The sequence below is a fragment of the Sceloporus undulatus genome, chromosome 1, assembly GCF_019175285.1.
Source record: "Sceloporus undulatus isolate JIND9_A2432 ecotype Alabama chromosome 1, SceUnd_v1.1, whole genome shotgun sequence".
Lineage (NCBI taxonomy): Eukaryota > Metazoa > Chordata > Lepidosauria > Squamata > Phrynosomatidae > Sceloporus > Sceloporus undulatus.
The window spans coordinates 197,424,625-197,439,395 of record NC_056522.1 but is presented as its reverse complement, the minus strand read 5'-3'; the positions used below and the strand labels follow the sequence as shown (position 1 = coordinate 197,439,395).

The 14,771-nt window shown below is 41.3% G+C and overlaps 1 protein-coding gene across 1 annotated transcript in view; it reads right to left on the bottom strand.

Moving 5' to 3' along the window:
• Positions 1-14,771, bottom strand: part of COL5A2 (collagen type V alpha 2 chain) — a 179,064-nt gene that overhangs the window by 99,476 nt on the left and 64,817 nt on the right. The window contains exon 2 of the mRNA XM_042458322.1: positions 452-679. Coding sequence (XP_042314256.1) covers positions 452-679 — 228 coding nt within the window. The remainder of the gene's footprint in view (positions 1-451; positions 680-14,771) is intronic.

Here is a 14,771-nt window from a genome sequence, read left to right as displayed (position 1 = left end):
TTTCACTATGCCATTGTATTTAATACGACTTGAGCATCACAGGGGCTCCTCGAACCAAACCTAACAGATACCAGGGGTGCACTGTACTTAAATGCCAGTCTTTCATCTGATGACTTCTTACGATGTTCACAGATTCATTTAGACCATGAAACAGATGGACAAATCCATGTGAAACAGATATAGACTAGAAAGAGACAGATTCGCTCAGCCCTATATTGGCTCAATTTCCTCTCCTTCTCCCTACTTAGCTTTTGGAGAGAAAAGGGGTATGAATTGTGAATTGTACAGCTGGTTCCCTAATCACATTGTAGGTGTTGGGAGTAGGGATTCAAAAACATTCCTCTCTTATACAATACTTCATTTAGAGAAAGGTGTAACCGCAAGAGAGACTCTTACAGATGTCTTTATTCAACAAAAGCCTGCTTGACTACTCATTGTAAAATACACTTACCAATAGCTCCTTCGAAACCATTCCGGGCCGTGTTCGGACACACAGGGCAACACTCTCCTGGAGGAGGCTGTGGGTTTTCACATTCCAACACATCAAGACACTGGATCTCATCACAAAGAATGGCTCCGTTGTCACAGACACATATTTGACAAGGTGCAGGTTTCCATATATCCCTGTTCAGGTACACCTGGCCATTCTGAGTGCAAGGAACATCTTCAGCATCTAGTTCTAGAAGGAAGATAAGAGCAGAAGACAGCCTAAATGGATCTGAATGACAACACATGACAAAGTTTGTGGCAAAATGAAACTCCATCATGTATGAGATTGATAAAAACCATTCCAGGAGGTTGACAAAAGTGTCTCAGGAATCCATACAGTAACACCACAGTTTGGAGCCTGGACTGCAGATAAGAACCAGCTAATGGCCTGAGGTGGCTATAATGTTACTGTCTGCAAAACAGCTGGAGAAAAACATAATGGGAGTCTTCTGGTTCCTGAGCCACCTTTTCAGCAAAGAAGCAATGGAAGGGAGAAGCATCAACGAGCCCTCAAAAAGCTGCATGGGAGAGGTGCTCATGTACAAAACAGAAGAGTTCATACCTGCTCTAATGGATGTAACAAATTGTTTTCTCAACTTGTGGAATATACAGTGGGCCCTTGCCTTATGCGGGGGATCCGTTCCGGAACACACACACACACCGGTAAGGCAAAAAGCTCAAGCCCCATTGGATATAAGGGGCTTGTGCTTGGTGTGTGGCCGTGTGCGCACACCATTCTCCCTTTTGCCGGGCGGCTTCAGCATAAGCTGAAAGCCACTTATAATGAGCCCGCGTACAATATATTCCATGGGAGGGAGATAAAGAGACCAGATTGGGCTGAGTTACAGGGCTGTTTTCATGCACATTCCTGACTCTTTCAAGTGAGGGAATGCAAAACCCAAGAACCTCAGTTGCATGTTTCATAGCAAGCCTGAGAAAAGGCCTGAATGGGGCTTTGTTCAACAAAATATGCTGACAATGAAACAAATATGTTCACTGTCCAGTCCCATACATCAGCATAAAAGCACAATGAAAAGTTCCATCTTCTTGGATGAGAATTTACAGGGTGCTTTTTCACAACCTTGACAACCCTGGAAATCCACGAAACAATGATATCTTTTTGTGGTCAACCAAAGTGTACAAAATACATGTTGCAAGCTTTCCAAGCTCCACTGGCTTCTTCATCACACAAAGGTGTTAAAAAATCTGGAGAAAAAACGTTATGACAATGATAGTCACAAGCCTGCATTTTGCTAGATTTGTGGCTGTTCTCAGTTCAAGTGGTACTAGAGAGAAATTCCCTCTCAACTCTCTCCATCCTCCTGGCCCTGTAGTTTCTCCAGAAAATGAAGAAAAAAGTTCCATTGGCAAGACAAAAAAAGATGCTCCTCTTGAGATCCAACTTGGATCTCAGCCCTTAGGCTGAGTTAACTGCATAGTTTTTTTGTTCAGCCATTTTTTTTTTCAAACAGAGGACCATGGCAGAACATACACCAAAACATCAGAACTATTCCCAACCTCTGCCCACAGAATAGTAATATTTGAAGGAGCCCATGAGCACATCTATTGTTCTATAGACTGAGCCATTTGTATATATGGATTTTTGTGTTTGTACACGGGTGTGTCCATCATACTCTCGGACATTTCACAGATTATAAACTGGGATGGGCATGGCCAAGCAACAATGGAGTATAGTCAAGATGGCAATAGTTATTACCAAGGAAGAACAAGCAAGCTAGGGACTTTTTCACACAGCCAAAAATGGCAGAGCATAGTGGGTTGCTTCCGTCACTATCATGCAATTGCGTAAAGATTATTAGATGACGTTGTGCGACATCGCCATAATTCCATCATTAGCCTATGAATAAAGAGTAATTCTAGCACCACTTTTCATTCACGGGAAAGTCCCATGAATGAAAAGTGGTGCTAGAATTACTCTTTATTCATTGGAAAATGACAGCATTATGGCAACATCACACGATGTCATCTGATAATCTTCACGCAATTGCATAATAGTGACAGAAGCATTCTGCTATGCTCAACGTCACTTTTGACCATGTGATAAAGTCCTAGGCAAGACTGCAGCAGTTTTGTTTTTCCCTGACCCTCAGGAAGGATGAGATTCTGCTCCCTGCTCTCCTCTCTCCCCTCCTGAGTTAACTATTTGCATGCTTTGAACTTAATTTAGGGCAACTGAAGTAAGCTGAGGACATAGGGGAAAAGTGAGAGGAGGAGAGGGAAACATTTTAATAGCAGCCTCTGACAACAAGAATTAATTTGGACTGTCCCTGTCAATTTGAGACAGTTGAATGTACATGTACACACACACATGTAAAGCATTTGTCCATTTGGTTGTCTGTTATGCTAATACAAATCCATTTGTTTGTCTGTTATGCTAATACAAATCCACATGTGCAAACACAGAATCACCAAAATTGGTATGATACATAATGTTGCAAAAATGGAGGCTATAGATGGGCTTTTGATCTGTCTACCTCTTTGGATACCTCCAAATGAACATGGTAGATTTCTATATTCAGATCTAGAATGTACTTTTATAAACTTTTTATGACAAAATGCTATGTTTTCACTTAGGCTGACATCCCAAACATTTTCATGCATCTTCTGGAACAATCAGCAAAGTCATCTTTTCCTCAGAAAACTGATGTTCTCTATCATTTTGCTTCAATCCAAGCAACACAAGAAAATTTTCATACACACTCATACACAATGCACTAAAGTTTCTGTCTGTCCGTCTGATGTCTACGTGCATAGGTTTGTGTATACACACACTCACAGATACACATGTGTGTACACATTCATATACTCTGTACTCAGATTGTGTGTGTATAAACATTTCAGTATATGTAGGTCTATTCTCCCACACACATACTGCACAAATACACATACACACACATACATATACTGCACAAATACACACAGAAAGTTCAAGATGCCAGCAATATTTTCAGCTGGCTTATCTGTTATAATGCAAAACAGATGTGAACACAGTAACAAAGGCATTAGCTGTGAGTATATTGGAGGATTTAAACTTTGTAGGCTAAACTCAAGTAAAGTCAGTCTGCCAATGTTGAAGTAAGAAGAAATTAAACAGATGGTTTATTAACTATTAGTGATCCGCAGTGTAATAGAAACTGGTCTTCTAGCCAGATTGTTTGGTGTTAGATGCCTAAAGGTGTGATGACAAAGTAACTTTAATTCCCCATATACAATCCCCAAAAGTAATGATGTCAGCATGAAGTAACATGAAGTTACATCAACATCAATGGCTAGACCATATATGATCTGTCAGGAATAGTCTGAAATCCATCCCAGATAGCTTTCTATCCATTTCTCCCTCACATACGTAAGATAATACAGTGTTGAATATAAGTACACAGCCTCTTTCTCCCCAAGCTCACAACACAACCAAAGTTTGACATACGGACTATAAATTGCTCATTGTGTTATCTCTAGGAAGAAACAGAGGCTTCCGAATTAAATAACATGAAAGTAAACTACGTTTCATACAAAGCTGTCATCTGAACCAAATCCTAACGGTCTGGCCAGAATTCTTTTGTCCGTGCCTTTCATTCCTTCATCCATAACTGTGATTACATCAGCCCAGGTAAAAGCACTTTACCCATGCTCAGAGGCATGTCATAAAAGGCACACTGGTGCAGAACCATTCTGTTCTCAGTGACAGACCTTCTGAAAATGAATCAAAGCAATTCCAGTTGCATCAGGCATTTATACATTGGTCCTGAGAATACAGGGTGATAAGATGTCCTCCTTTTCCAGGAACTGTCCTCCACTTCATCCTTCTGTCAAGGAGGAATTTCAAATTGTCCTCCATGTTGAGCATGACTAAGAAGCATGAATTTACATTTATATGAGTTTTTTAGTTTTTATTTTGGAATGCTCTACATTTTTTGATGTCCTACATTTTGTGGCGCTTTGTCCCTCTTTTCGGTTAGGATATCTGGTCACCCTTCAAGAACACCCAGAGACCGAGAAACATCAGATTTATTATTACTGATATGCTTGTTACTTAATGCAAAGAAGCCCGTGTACAACCACTAGGTGGCAGGAAAGGCCAGCTAATAGCAATATGAAACTATCTTAACACAGTGAATAATAATAATAATAAAAAACAGGCTGGGCACTCATTTGTTTGGACTTATTTGGGTTTGTCTTGGATTCTGACTTCCTGCCAAAGGAACCTCTTTGAGTAAATGAAATATCAACATTGCTGGGATGCAGAGGAAAATAAGAGGTGTAAGTGCGTCTTTCAGAGATTGTGACAGCACCTGGTGCTTGTACTTGGTAACGAAGCTGACATTTGAAAATTCGCATTCGCATTCGCTTGCTCAGGACCTTCCCATTGGCATTGGACCAAGATAACTGAATCACGGTTCACTAAAAACTGCTGTACAAATGAGGAGTGGAAAAGAGGAGGAGGCGAGCTCATGGCCCCTATTCTCTCGCAGAGAACATTCTTCAGTTCTCCAGTACAATCTTATAAAAAAGTATCTTTGGGGAAAACAGAGAAAGAAAACTCCTTCTCTGCCAGAGCTCTCTTATTCTGAAACGGGATGTCATTGCTGTGGGTGAACTCTAATAAAAACTGGGATAAAATAGGCTCCACTGACTAAACAGATTTCCCACTCTCCTCCCCACAGCTCCTTGCCCACTTGCCCTCCAGGATTTGTTCTGGAGGGCTGGGGTACAAAAGTATATATAAGGTACATAAAGACAGTGCAGAGAGGGAAAGGGAGATATCCTGCTGCATGAGTCAAAGTCATTTCTTGTGAGATTGTTTGTCATTCTGTGTGTTCCAACGAACAATAGATGCACAACGTGAAGTTGAAGGCTTTCACGGCTGGCATCCATAGTTTTTGTGGATTTTTTGGGCGATGTTCTACAAGAGTTTATTCCTGATGTTTCGCCAGCATCTGTGTCTGGCATCTTCAGAGAATGCTGGCATGGTACAGAGAATGTTGGCATGGAATGCTATGCGCCAGCATTCTCTGAAGATGCCAGCCACAGATACCAGCAAAATGTCAGGAATAAACTCTTCTAGAACATGGCCACATAGCATGAAAAACCCACACAAAACAACAGATGAACACATAGAAGTAATACCACTTTGGTTAGTCCTGTGTCCATGAACAGAATTACACCCTGGGTGCATGCAATTTAAAACAAGAGTGTTTAAGAGTGTTTTTCATGACACTGGCTCAGTAACAAACCCAGAAATTCTTTTACACAATTTTATATGAATTTGTTACGGTCGCAGTTGCTTCTGTATGTGAAACTATGCTGCTGTAACTGAGCACTGATTTGCATTCCCAGTTCTCTGACTCATCCTGACATTATGCAAGAAAGATCCTCTTTTTCCTTTTTCCTTTTTCCTTTTTTTTTTTTTTTCCTTTTCTTTTTTTGCAGTCAAGACTCCTGAGAGAACATTTGAGAATATGGGAAGCAAACTCTGCTTTGGTTTGTTTTCAGTCCTCTAGTTTCTAGGCTCAGTATTGATCTAAAAGGCCCTGACAACAACGCCTGGAGACATTCCTGACTTCTAAGTCATTGCTCTTTCAGGCACAATCAAGGAGGCAAGAATATCTGCTCCTTTACCTGTTAGTTATTTATTGTACAATGGGAGAATGACCTGGAACAATCTAAACCTCCTAGGCAAGTGGGCATTTCTCCATACATCTTCCCTATAACATTATTTGAAGGGTGGTGAAAACAGCATGCAGAGAAGTTACAGGGGAGATTACAGCGTGAATGAGAACTGCTGCAAAAGGCTTTCACTCTGGCAGCCCCAATCCTGTCATTAAAGTGGTATTAAGATAACAGGAAATTTCATTAATACAAAATGCTGGCCAATGTCACTTTAATGACAGGTTAAAGACAGGTTATTGACAGGATCAACACGACTTCATGTGAAAGCCTTTGGCGCTATTGCTGTCATTCGCTCTTCCCGGACGGAATAAGCATAAATGACATGTGAAAGTCCTTCCCTCGATCAAGTGGGAAGAAAGGGATACAAGCGGGAAGGACAGGATAATGACAAGAAAGGGATGGGACGTTCCCTAGTGTGATAATCTCCAGGGATAATGAGATAAAATCATCCATTTCTCCTTAAGGATTCTAGAAGCAGAAATTTACTTTGAGGGTGATTTAACCCCCACCCCCATTTTATTTATTTATTTATTTATTTATTTATTTATGGATCAGAGCAGGCCACAGAACAGAGCCACTCTCAGCCAGCTTGCCTCACAAAAGCTATTGTTAGAAATAAAATGAGACAGAAATATTCCGGCCCTTAGTAGAGGACACTGGAGAATGAGTGGTACCTAAAGAAAATACAACTTAAAAGTAAAAACTTACAAAATGTTGGGATGCAAGCTTATTTTAAAGGAAATACTGTGTTCATTTTCTGTAGTTCTTCCCTGTCTTTCATAAATGTTCAACTCCATTTGTGTTTTATGTCATAAGAACAAACCTTTCTGATTATCAAACCAAAAATGCAGAATGAAATCAAAGTGAAGGCTGTAATGCAAGAGACTGAGGAATCTGCAGCACAGCTGTGTAACTGGAGTAAGCATCAACAAGTACAACTGAGGTAAGCAGAAGAGGCATGCCACCCACTCCTTAACAATCCTACTGCCTCTCTCCTGTAATACTTAGACACACAGAAAACTTACTTTGTTGGACTAGCACACCCAGTGGCCAGCCCTGTCTGCATGGAGCAAAGACAACAGCCTCCCCCTGATCCCTCAGTAAGGAGGCCAGATGATGCATAGCCCAAAGCCTCATTCTAGTGCAAACAGATGGGATGAAGGCTGGCCCATTTAGCACTAGAATTGGGTTTTACCCATTTTACCCTGGAACAGACAAAGTCTCTGTTTGCTCAGGATCTCCTCTGTTCTCATGCCGGGTGGCTGACTGCATGTATGTCCCACTGAGCTGTCCAGTGTGCCTACTGCTGCCACCAGTTGCTCATTTTGAGGTCAGAACAAGGTGGCCAGCCATGTGATTGTCACTGGGCACCAGGTAGCTCTACAGGATGAATGTGTAGTCAACTATCTGGAGTCACAATGGAAGACTTTGCAATGGGTGAGGTTTGGGCAACCCCAGAGCCAGGATACTCTGTGATACCCCTCCATGTTGCAGACAGGGCCTCAGAGTTATAGTCCAAAAAGTAATTTGTATAGGCTCTGGACTGATGGACCCAACCTGGAGAAAATATACCTGCTTAGAGTAGTCTAAACTGCTATGTAAGGAATTATCACAACTGAGAATTATTAAGCCAAAAATTAAATATTTTCAGGCTTTATTGAGTTCAGTGGGATAAATGTTAGAAGGGCCCTGTGTAAACTTATGAGATGTTCTATCTAGAGCCAGGAATGATCAGGAATCACTTGAAGTTCAGAGCCTGTCAAGGTTCCTGAATAATTAAATTCATTTGGGAAATACCAGTTGGAATGACTGGAGCCTAATACACCATGCCACTCAGCAACTGTTTACATGAAATTGATTGCTATGCACTGTGTTAACCTGCTGTCACACTGCAGAATTAATGAAGTTTGACCCTGCTTTAACTGCCGTGGCTTAGTGTTGTGGAATCCCAGGCTTTGGGGTTTGTTGTGGCACCAGAGCTCTCTGACAGAGGAGGCTAAATATCTCAAATCCCAGAATTTCATAACATTGAGCCATGGCAGTTAAACCAGTGTGAAACTGCATTTATTCTGCAGTCTAGATGCACCCTTAATTATCTATAAAGGGGAAAAGTGACTAGGACCATCCTAATTAGAAGTGCTGGCCCGAGGGCAATAATAACATTCCTACATTTGATTTATAAAGCCCGGAAGAACTAACTGAGCAAGAGAAGTGTCACTCAGTGGCGTGGTGCAGGGAGTGTGACTTGAGGGTGCGGGGAGTGTACCTGTACCAGGTGATACCTCAGAAGAGGGGCAATACATGTCCATTTGCAGGGTGAGAAGGGCTAGTCTGCCCCTCCTGGCTTTGACATAGCAGTGGCTCAGTAGAAGGCTCCATTCTCAGGAGAAGGGATGAGACAGCCTTTTTATCCACCTCCACCAGCTGCCGGGCAGTCCCTCCCCCCCCCCTGGCCTTGGATGACACCATGTGTAGGGACACTGCTGGCCCTAGTTGGTTCTGTTGGTTCTGCAGCACCACTCATCAACTTTCAGTACCATCAACCATGATATCCTACTTACCATGATGGGATTCAGAGACATTGTTTTACAGTGGCTCCTTTTCTTCTTGGACGGACAAGCTAGAAGATGATCATAGAATCATAGGGTTGGAAGAGACCACAAGGGCCATCCAGTCCAACCCCCTGCCATGCAGGAAATCTAAATCAAGATTCTGGATGATTCTTGTTTTGTTCTTTAGCCATTAACCTCTGGAGTCCCTCAGGCTATGCCCCCCCCATGTTATCTGCATCTGCATGAAACATCTGGGAGAGCTTAAGAGGGTTGGAGTTCCATCCTGCCAGTATGCTGATGATACCCAGCTCTGGTTCACATTTCCACTAAACTTCAAGGAAGATATTTCGGTTCTAAACTGGTGTCTGGCACCAGTAATGGATTGCATGAGTGCAAGAAGAAGAAGTTTGATCCAGATAAGATAGAAATGATCCTGGTCATTCACTTGGTAGATCCTGGGACAGTAGTTCAGCCTATGCTGGATGTTGTTACATTCGCACTAAAGATATAGGTACGCAGTATGGGTATACTCCTGGATTCAGCCTTGAACATTAAGGCCCAGGTTCCTGCAATGGCCAGGGGTGCTCATTTAAGGCTTGAACTGTTCCTGGAGATGCCTCATCTACCCATGTTGACAAATGTCTTAGTTACAACTGATCTAAAAGATTATCACACGAGGGCTATTTACAGTTTAATAGTGCTATTCTAATGTTATTAAGCAAGAACAATACAATGGTGATATTCCAGCTCAGACATCAGAAGGGCCGCAAGGCCCAGAAAAACCCAGAGAAGTGAAGACAAGCAGCCACCAAAGGGAAAGTATTTTTATCATACCTCAAGGGAGTCACACACAGAATAGGCAAAGTGGTGAGGAAGCACAGCCTTCAAATGGTTTACAAACCAACAAAGAAAATCCAGCAAATGCTTTGCTCAGCCAAGGACCAGAGAAACCTTCTCAAAGCCGCAGGAGTTTACCGCATACCATGCAGCTGCGGACGAGTCTACATAGGGACCACCAAACGCAGTGTGCAAACAAGAATCAAGGAACACAAGAGACACTGCTGACTGGGCCAGCCAAAAAAATCAGCAGTAGCAGAATATGCCACAAACCATCCTGGGTATAAAATACTGTTTGAAATCACTGAAATTCTGGACCATGCCAACCACTACCATGCCAGGATGCACAAGGAAGCCACTGAAATCCAGAAACATCTGGATAATTTCAACCGAAAAGAAGAAACCCTTAAAGTAAACAAAATTTGGCTACCAGTCCTGAGGAATAGCAAAATAAGGACTCCACAAATGCAAATGGGAAATCACTCAGAGTCAGGAGCTTTCCTAGCAGATAATGATCACCAATTAGCAGACATTAATCCTCTTTTGCATTAGCCTCCCAGCCTGTGGCCTGCCATCAGCACAGAACAATACACATGCAAATCACTCCTGCATTCCCAGACTCACACAGTATGTATATACCCACCTTTTCCAGACAAGCATTCTCTGAAGATGCCAGCCACAGATACTGGCGAAACGTCAGGAAGAAAATCTTCTAGAACATGGCCACAGAGCCCGAAAAACCCACAAAAAAGATATTAAAACACTTTCACACTGGTTGCAGTAACAGGGCATTAACGATTCATAAGCAGTAAAAAAGCACCTTTACATTCAAAACGTTGGCAGAAGGGGTTGTTTTGGCAGAGAGAAAAATTGGTCTTCTCTCGCCAATATGTTATATGTTCAAAATTAACCCATGTAAATAATAATTATTTCTTTCTGAATGTATTTCCACACAACAAACTCAGATTTGGACCCTAGATTCTTTTCTTCCTAGTCCTCAATTTTCTTAAAAAACAAAACAAAAAAAAATCATAATTACTGCTGACTTCACAGAGAAGATGATTTCCCTTCAAGCTCCAACATGCCCAGCTGAAGAGCAAATTACAGCACCACTTTTGCTCTTTTTGGAAACCCACATAAATGCTGACTGCACAGCAAAACTATTAATCTATCTAATGAAATACTGGGCCTCTGGGAAATTTAAAAAAGAAACACCAGTGAAAAAATCTGCAGCAATGCCAACAAGAAAAACTCCATCTCCATGTATTTCCTATTTGGATTTGCCCAACTCAAGAGTCAGCAAATTTAGGTTTCCTGCTAACAATGAGTTCACTTTTGACATTCTAAAGTGTGGTACTAACAATGCATCAAAACGGCAGCTGCATATGTTAAAAGCTACCTTGATACCCTAAATGTACCAGATTCTGTCTGATCTTGGAAGCTAAGCAGGGTTACCCAGCTTAGTACTTGGATGGGAGACTGCCAACAAATACCAGGTGCTGTAGGTTATATTTCAAAGGAAGAAACTATCAAAGCACTTCTGAGTATTCCTAAATTGATGGGGTCTCCATAAGTTGACAAGCAACTTGAAAGCACACACATGCCCACATACACACCTTGACAGAAACTTCTAACTGTTCATGCACAGAGTAAAAAACAACATCCAAGGCTGTATCCATACCCTTACTCCTGATAAAGTAACTGCAAACTTTCCTTCTTATTATAATTAGTTAATGGAGTGAATGTTATATTAACATATTCAAACTGTGCTGAATTTTTAAAGATATTCTCAGAAAACAATTTCTGTTTTGAAAAATATTTGATCTCCAAAATGTGAGGGAATTTCATTTTCCCCTAGCAAATACTTGGCAAAATGTCTTCTCCAGTTTCACATTCCCACTGGTTTAATATTGTTTAATATTATTTTAATGGACTACACATACCATAATACGAAGGGACTTTTGCTGTTACAATAAGACTTCCAATTGTTTTCCCCATGCTTCTGTATCTAACATAGGCTCCCAAAATCTATACTGAAGGGTTATCCAGACCTCCATAGCAGATTTTGGTAAATGCACTAGGTACAGAAGACATCAGGCAGACTGTAATCTTTGCTGGGAAGGTAAGGGTGTTATGGGTAGCCAAGTTTACCTCTTGTATCCATGAGATATTAGACTATACATCTTCCCATGCTAAGCCAAAAATAAATTTTAAAAGAACACTCCAGTCCCCACTGAAAAAAAAGAAATAGAAGCATCTGTCTCCCTCTCTTTCTTACACACACACACATACTCTAGTGACTAGTTCAATGCAGGATTGTAACATAAAGCTAGATAGCATTAAGTCTAACTCCAGATTAAGACTGTTCATGGTTTGGGGGCTGCAGTCTTAACAAATCTCCAGGTGCATTTCCAGTTCAGTTAATTCACTTTGGATCAGCAGCTCATTTTGATTTAGGCTAGCATTTTAAAATTCATTCATGAATGTAAAATACCCTGCTCTTTTTGACTTTTAGTAAGTTATGGGATCAAGAATGTCCTTCTTTAAAGGGATTACTGAAGCAGGGATGTGGGGAGCTGTTGATTTGCAAAGGCAACATGTGCACAGATGTTTATGCTGAAATAAGAATTGTTGACAATACTGACTCCAAATTGTACTCCATTCTTCTTCTCTCCTTTCAAGGCCTACCATGAAAACAGAGCTTGTGTCCTGTGTAACCAGTGTTGGATGAAAAGCAGTCTTTTGTCTTTTGTTTTTTTGGCCCAGTTTTCTTTATGCACTTTTTCTTTTTCTTTTTTTTAAAAAAGGGAAGTAAATTTTATTTAAAAAGCAAAATTGAAGCTAATGAAAGCAGTTTGAAATTTAGACATATAACAATGAAAATCGAAGTCTAAATCCAGCTGCTACCCCAAGCAAGGTGATTTTTAGATTGTAAGCCTGAGGGCAGGGAACCGTCCAATTAAAAAGATTGTATGTACAGCACTGTGTAAATTTACAGCGCTTCATAAATAAAGGTTAATAATAATAATAATAATAATAATAATAGTAATAATGATCCCAGTGAATCAACTGCCGAATGGTAACTCAACATGTATGTAAACCCCACTGTGTTAATAGGTTTATTCTAGTTGGGACTAGAATTAGGATTTAGGTTGGAACAGGTTTTTTAAAACAACAACAACAACAATCTGCATTAACTGAATTATATCACCTTCTTTCCAAAGCCATTTTACAACCACATAGTTGTCAAATAGCTTTCAGTGCATGCATACCAGTTATTATCATCTTCCCTTTTTAGGATTACTGTTCAAGGACACAGGAAATGAAAGAAAGATTTTACTTTCCGCTACAAGACCCGTCTTATTTACATATGCTTCCTTGATTCAAGACCAAATACTATTAATGTCTACACTACGACAATCAGATTGTCTACAAGAAACAACTTTATTTCAGTTAGAATTCAGAAACGGATATGCCTTTAAACAAATCAGTGTTTAAAGCCAGCCACAAGCTCCTTTGCAATCTATGTCATCTAATTCCACATCACCCCAAAACTCACAAATTACTATCTATTATTAGTATTTTTCCATCATTTTGTTTATTCTGTGATGCCTTATCCAAATGGGTGGGTGGGGGAGAAAAATGTTCCTGAGCTGTAATGGAAAAAAGTTCAAGATGTATCACTCATAAGTGTTAATAAAATTGTAACCGCCCAGAGAGAAAGAAACATTATAGGGTTGTCTGCATAGGCCAAATGATCCAGCTTCCCCCTCTCAGCCTGGTGTCATCCAATTTAGATGACACAGGCCAAAAAAAAAAAAAACATAGCAGGATTGGGCCTCATCCTGACAGTACAGACATGGATCTGGAGGACTCAGTCTGAACCCAGGGTAAAGAAACTTTACCCTGGGATAAAACAGTGCTGGTTTTCTGTAGGGTTTCCAAGAAACTCCATGGCAGTTCTGACAGCCGCTGCTTCCTACTCCACACCTTACCAGCCAGAAAACCATCTGAGAAGCCCCCAGTTGCCCCATCTGATGCTGAAATGGGAGGCCTGGAGACACAGGATGGAATGGTAAAGAGTGGCCCCAGGTCCTGGATCAATGTGAGGACATGTGTGTGAACACCCACCCTTCCTCCTGCTGACCCAAAGACTAACCCAGCTGAGTATGGCACAGTCATACTATCTTGCCTGGTCTGCTCAGCCCTATAGATATTTACAATAAGACGATAGATCTGATGATTCAGAAGAGGGGAAAGCTACACAGATGACATAACACTTGCATCCAGATCCCCCAGATCCAAAACTGGCTACCAGGTGCCATGGGTTTTACAGACTAAGCAGTTTCCACAAACCAGCTTCCTTTCAGAATATTAATGACCTATTATAAGTTCAAAAATCAGTCCTGGAAAAGACAAATTAATCCTGGCCCACTTTTTCCCAAAATTGAAACTCAAAGTGACTTACAGTGTCCCATCAGTAAAGCATCATGAAGCCACCATTTGTTATTGGCAATAACAGAAGATCCTGTGCCCTCCTGGACACTACAGAAACCTGTGCCTCCAAGTTCAAAGCTGAGTCCAGGAGTACACCGTAACTGCGAACTTGCAAACAAGGACCTATTTCAGCGATAGATGCCCAGTGATGCCTTATAGGGTTGCATCTGCACTGCAGAATTAACACAGTTTGACATTGCCATGGCTCAATGACATGCAATTCTGGGATTTGTAGTTTTGTGAGACATTTAGCCTTCGTTGTCAGAGACCTCTGGTACAACAACAAACTATAAATCCCAGAATTCCATAGCACTGAGCCCTAATAGTGCACATGCAACTCATGCCATTCAAACAGTGGATTCATTCTGAATTTTACTAGAGCTTTAAAGGAGCAATTCAAAATGCTCAGCTTATTTGGGGGGATAATAGAGGGGATAAACAGACTGGAGGGGATAAACAGACTGCCCCTTTGGAGCGGCCTGCCACCACTCCTCTCAACTGTATCAGGGCCACTGCAACTACACTCCGCAGCCCTGATCCGGCAGTTTGTTAGCACTAAAAGGAACAGCAAAATGCCACTCCTTTTAGTGCCAGCAAAGAGGGGTCCTTGTCGCCACAGCAGTGGCTTTTTGTCATTTCTTTGGTGCAGCACATTTAAGCCCTGCACCAGTGGAGCACCATGACGCCCCGCACTGTGCGACTGGGGGA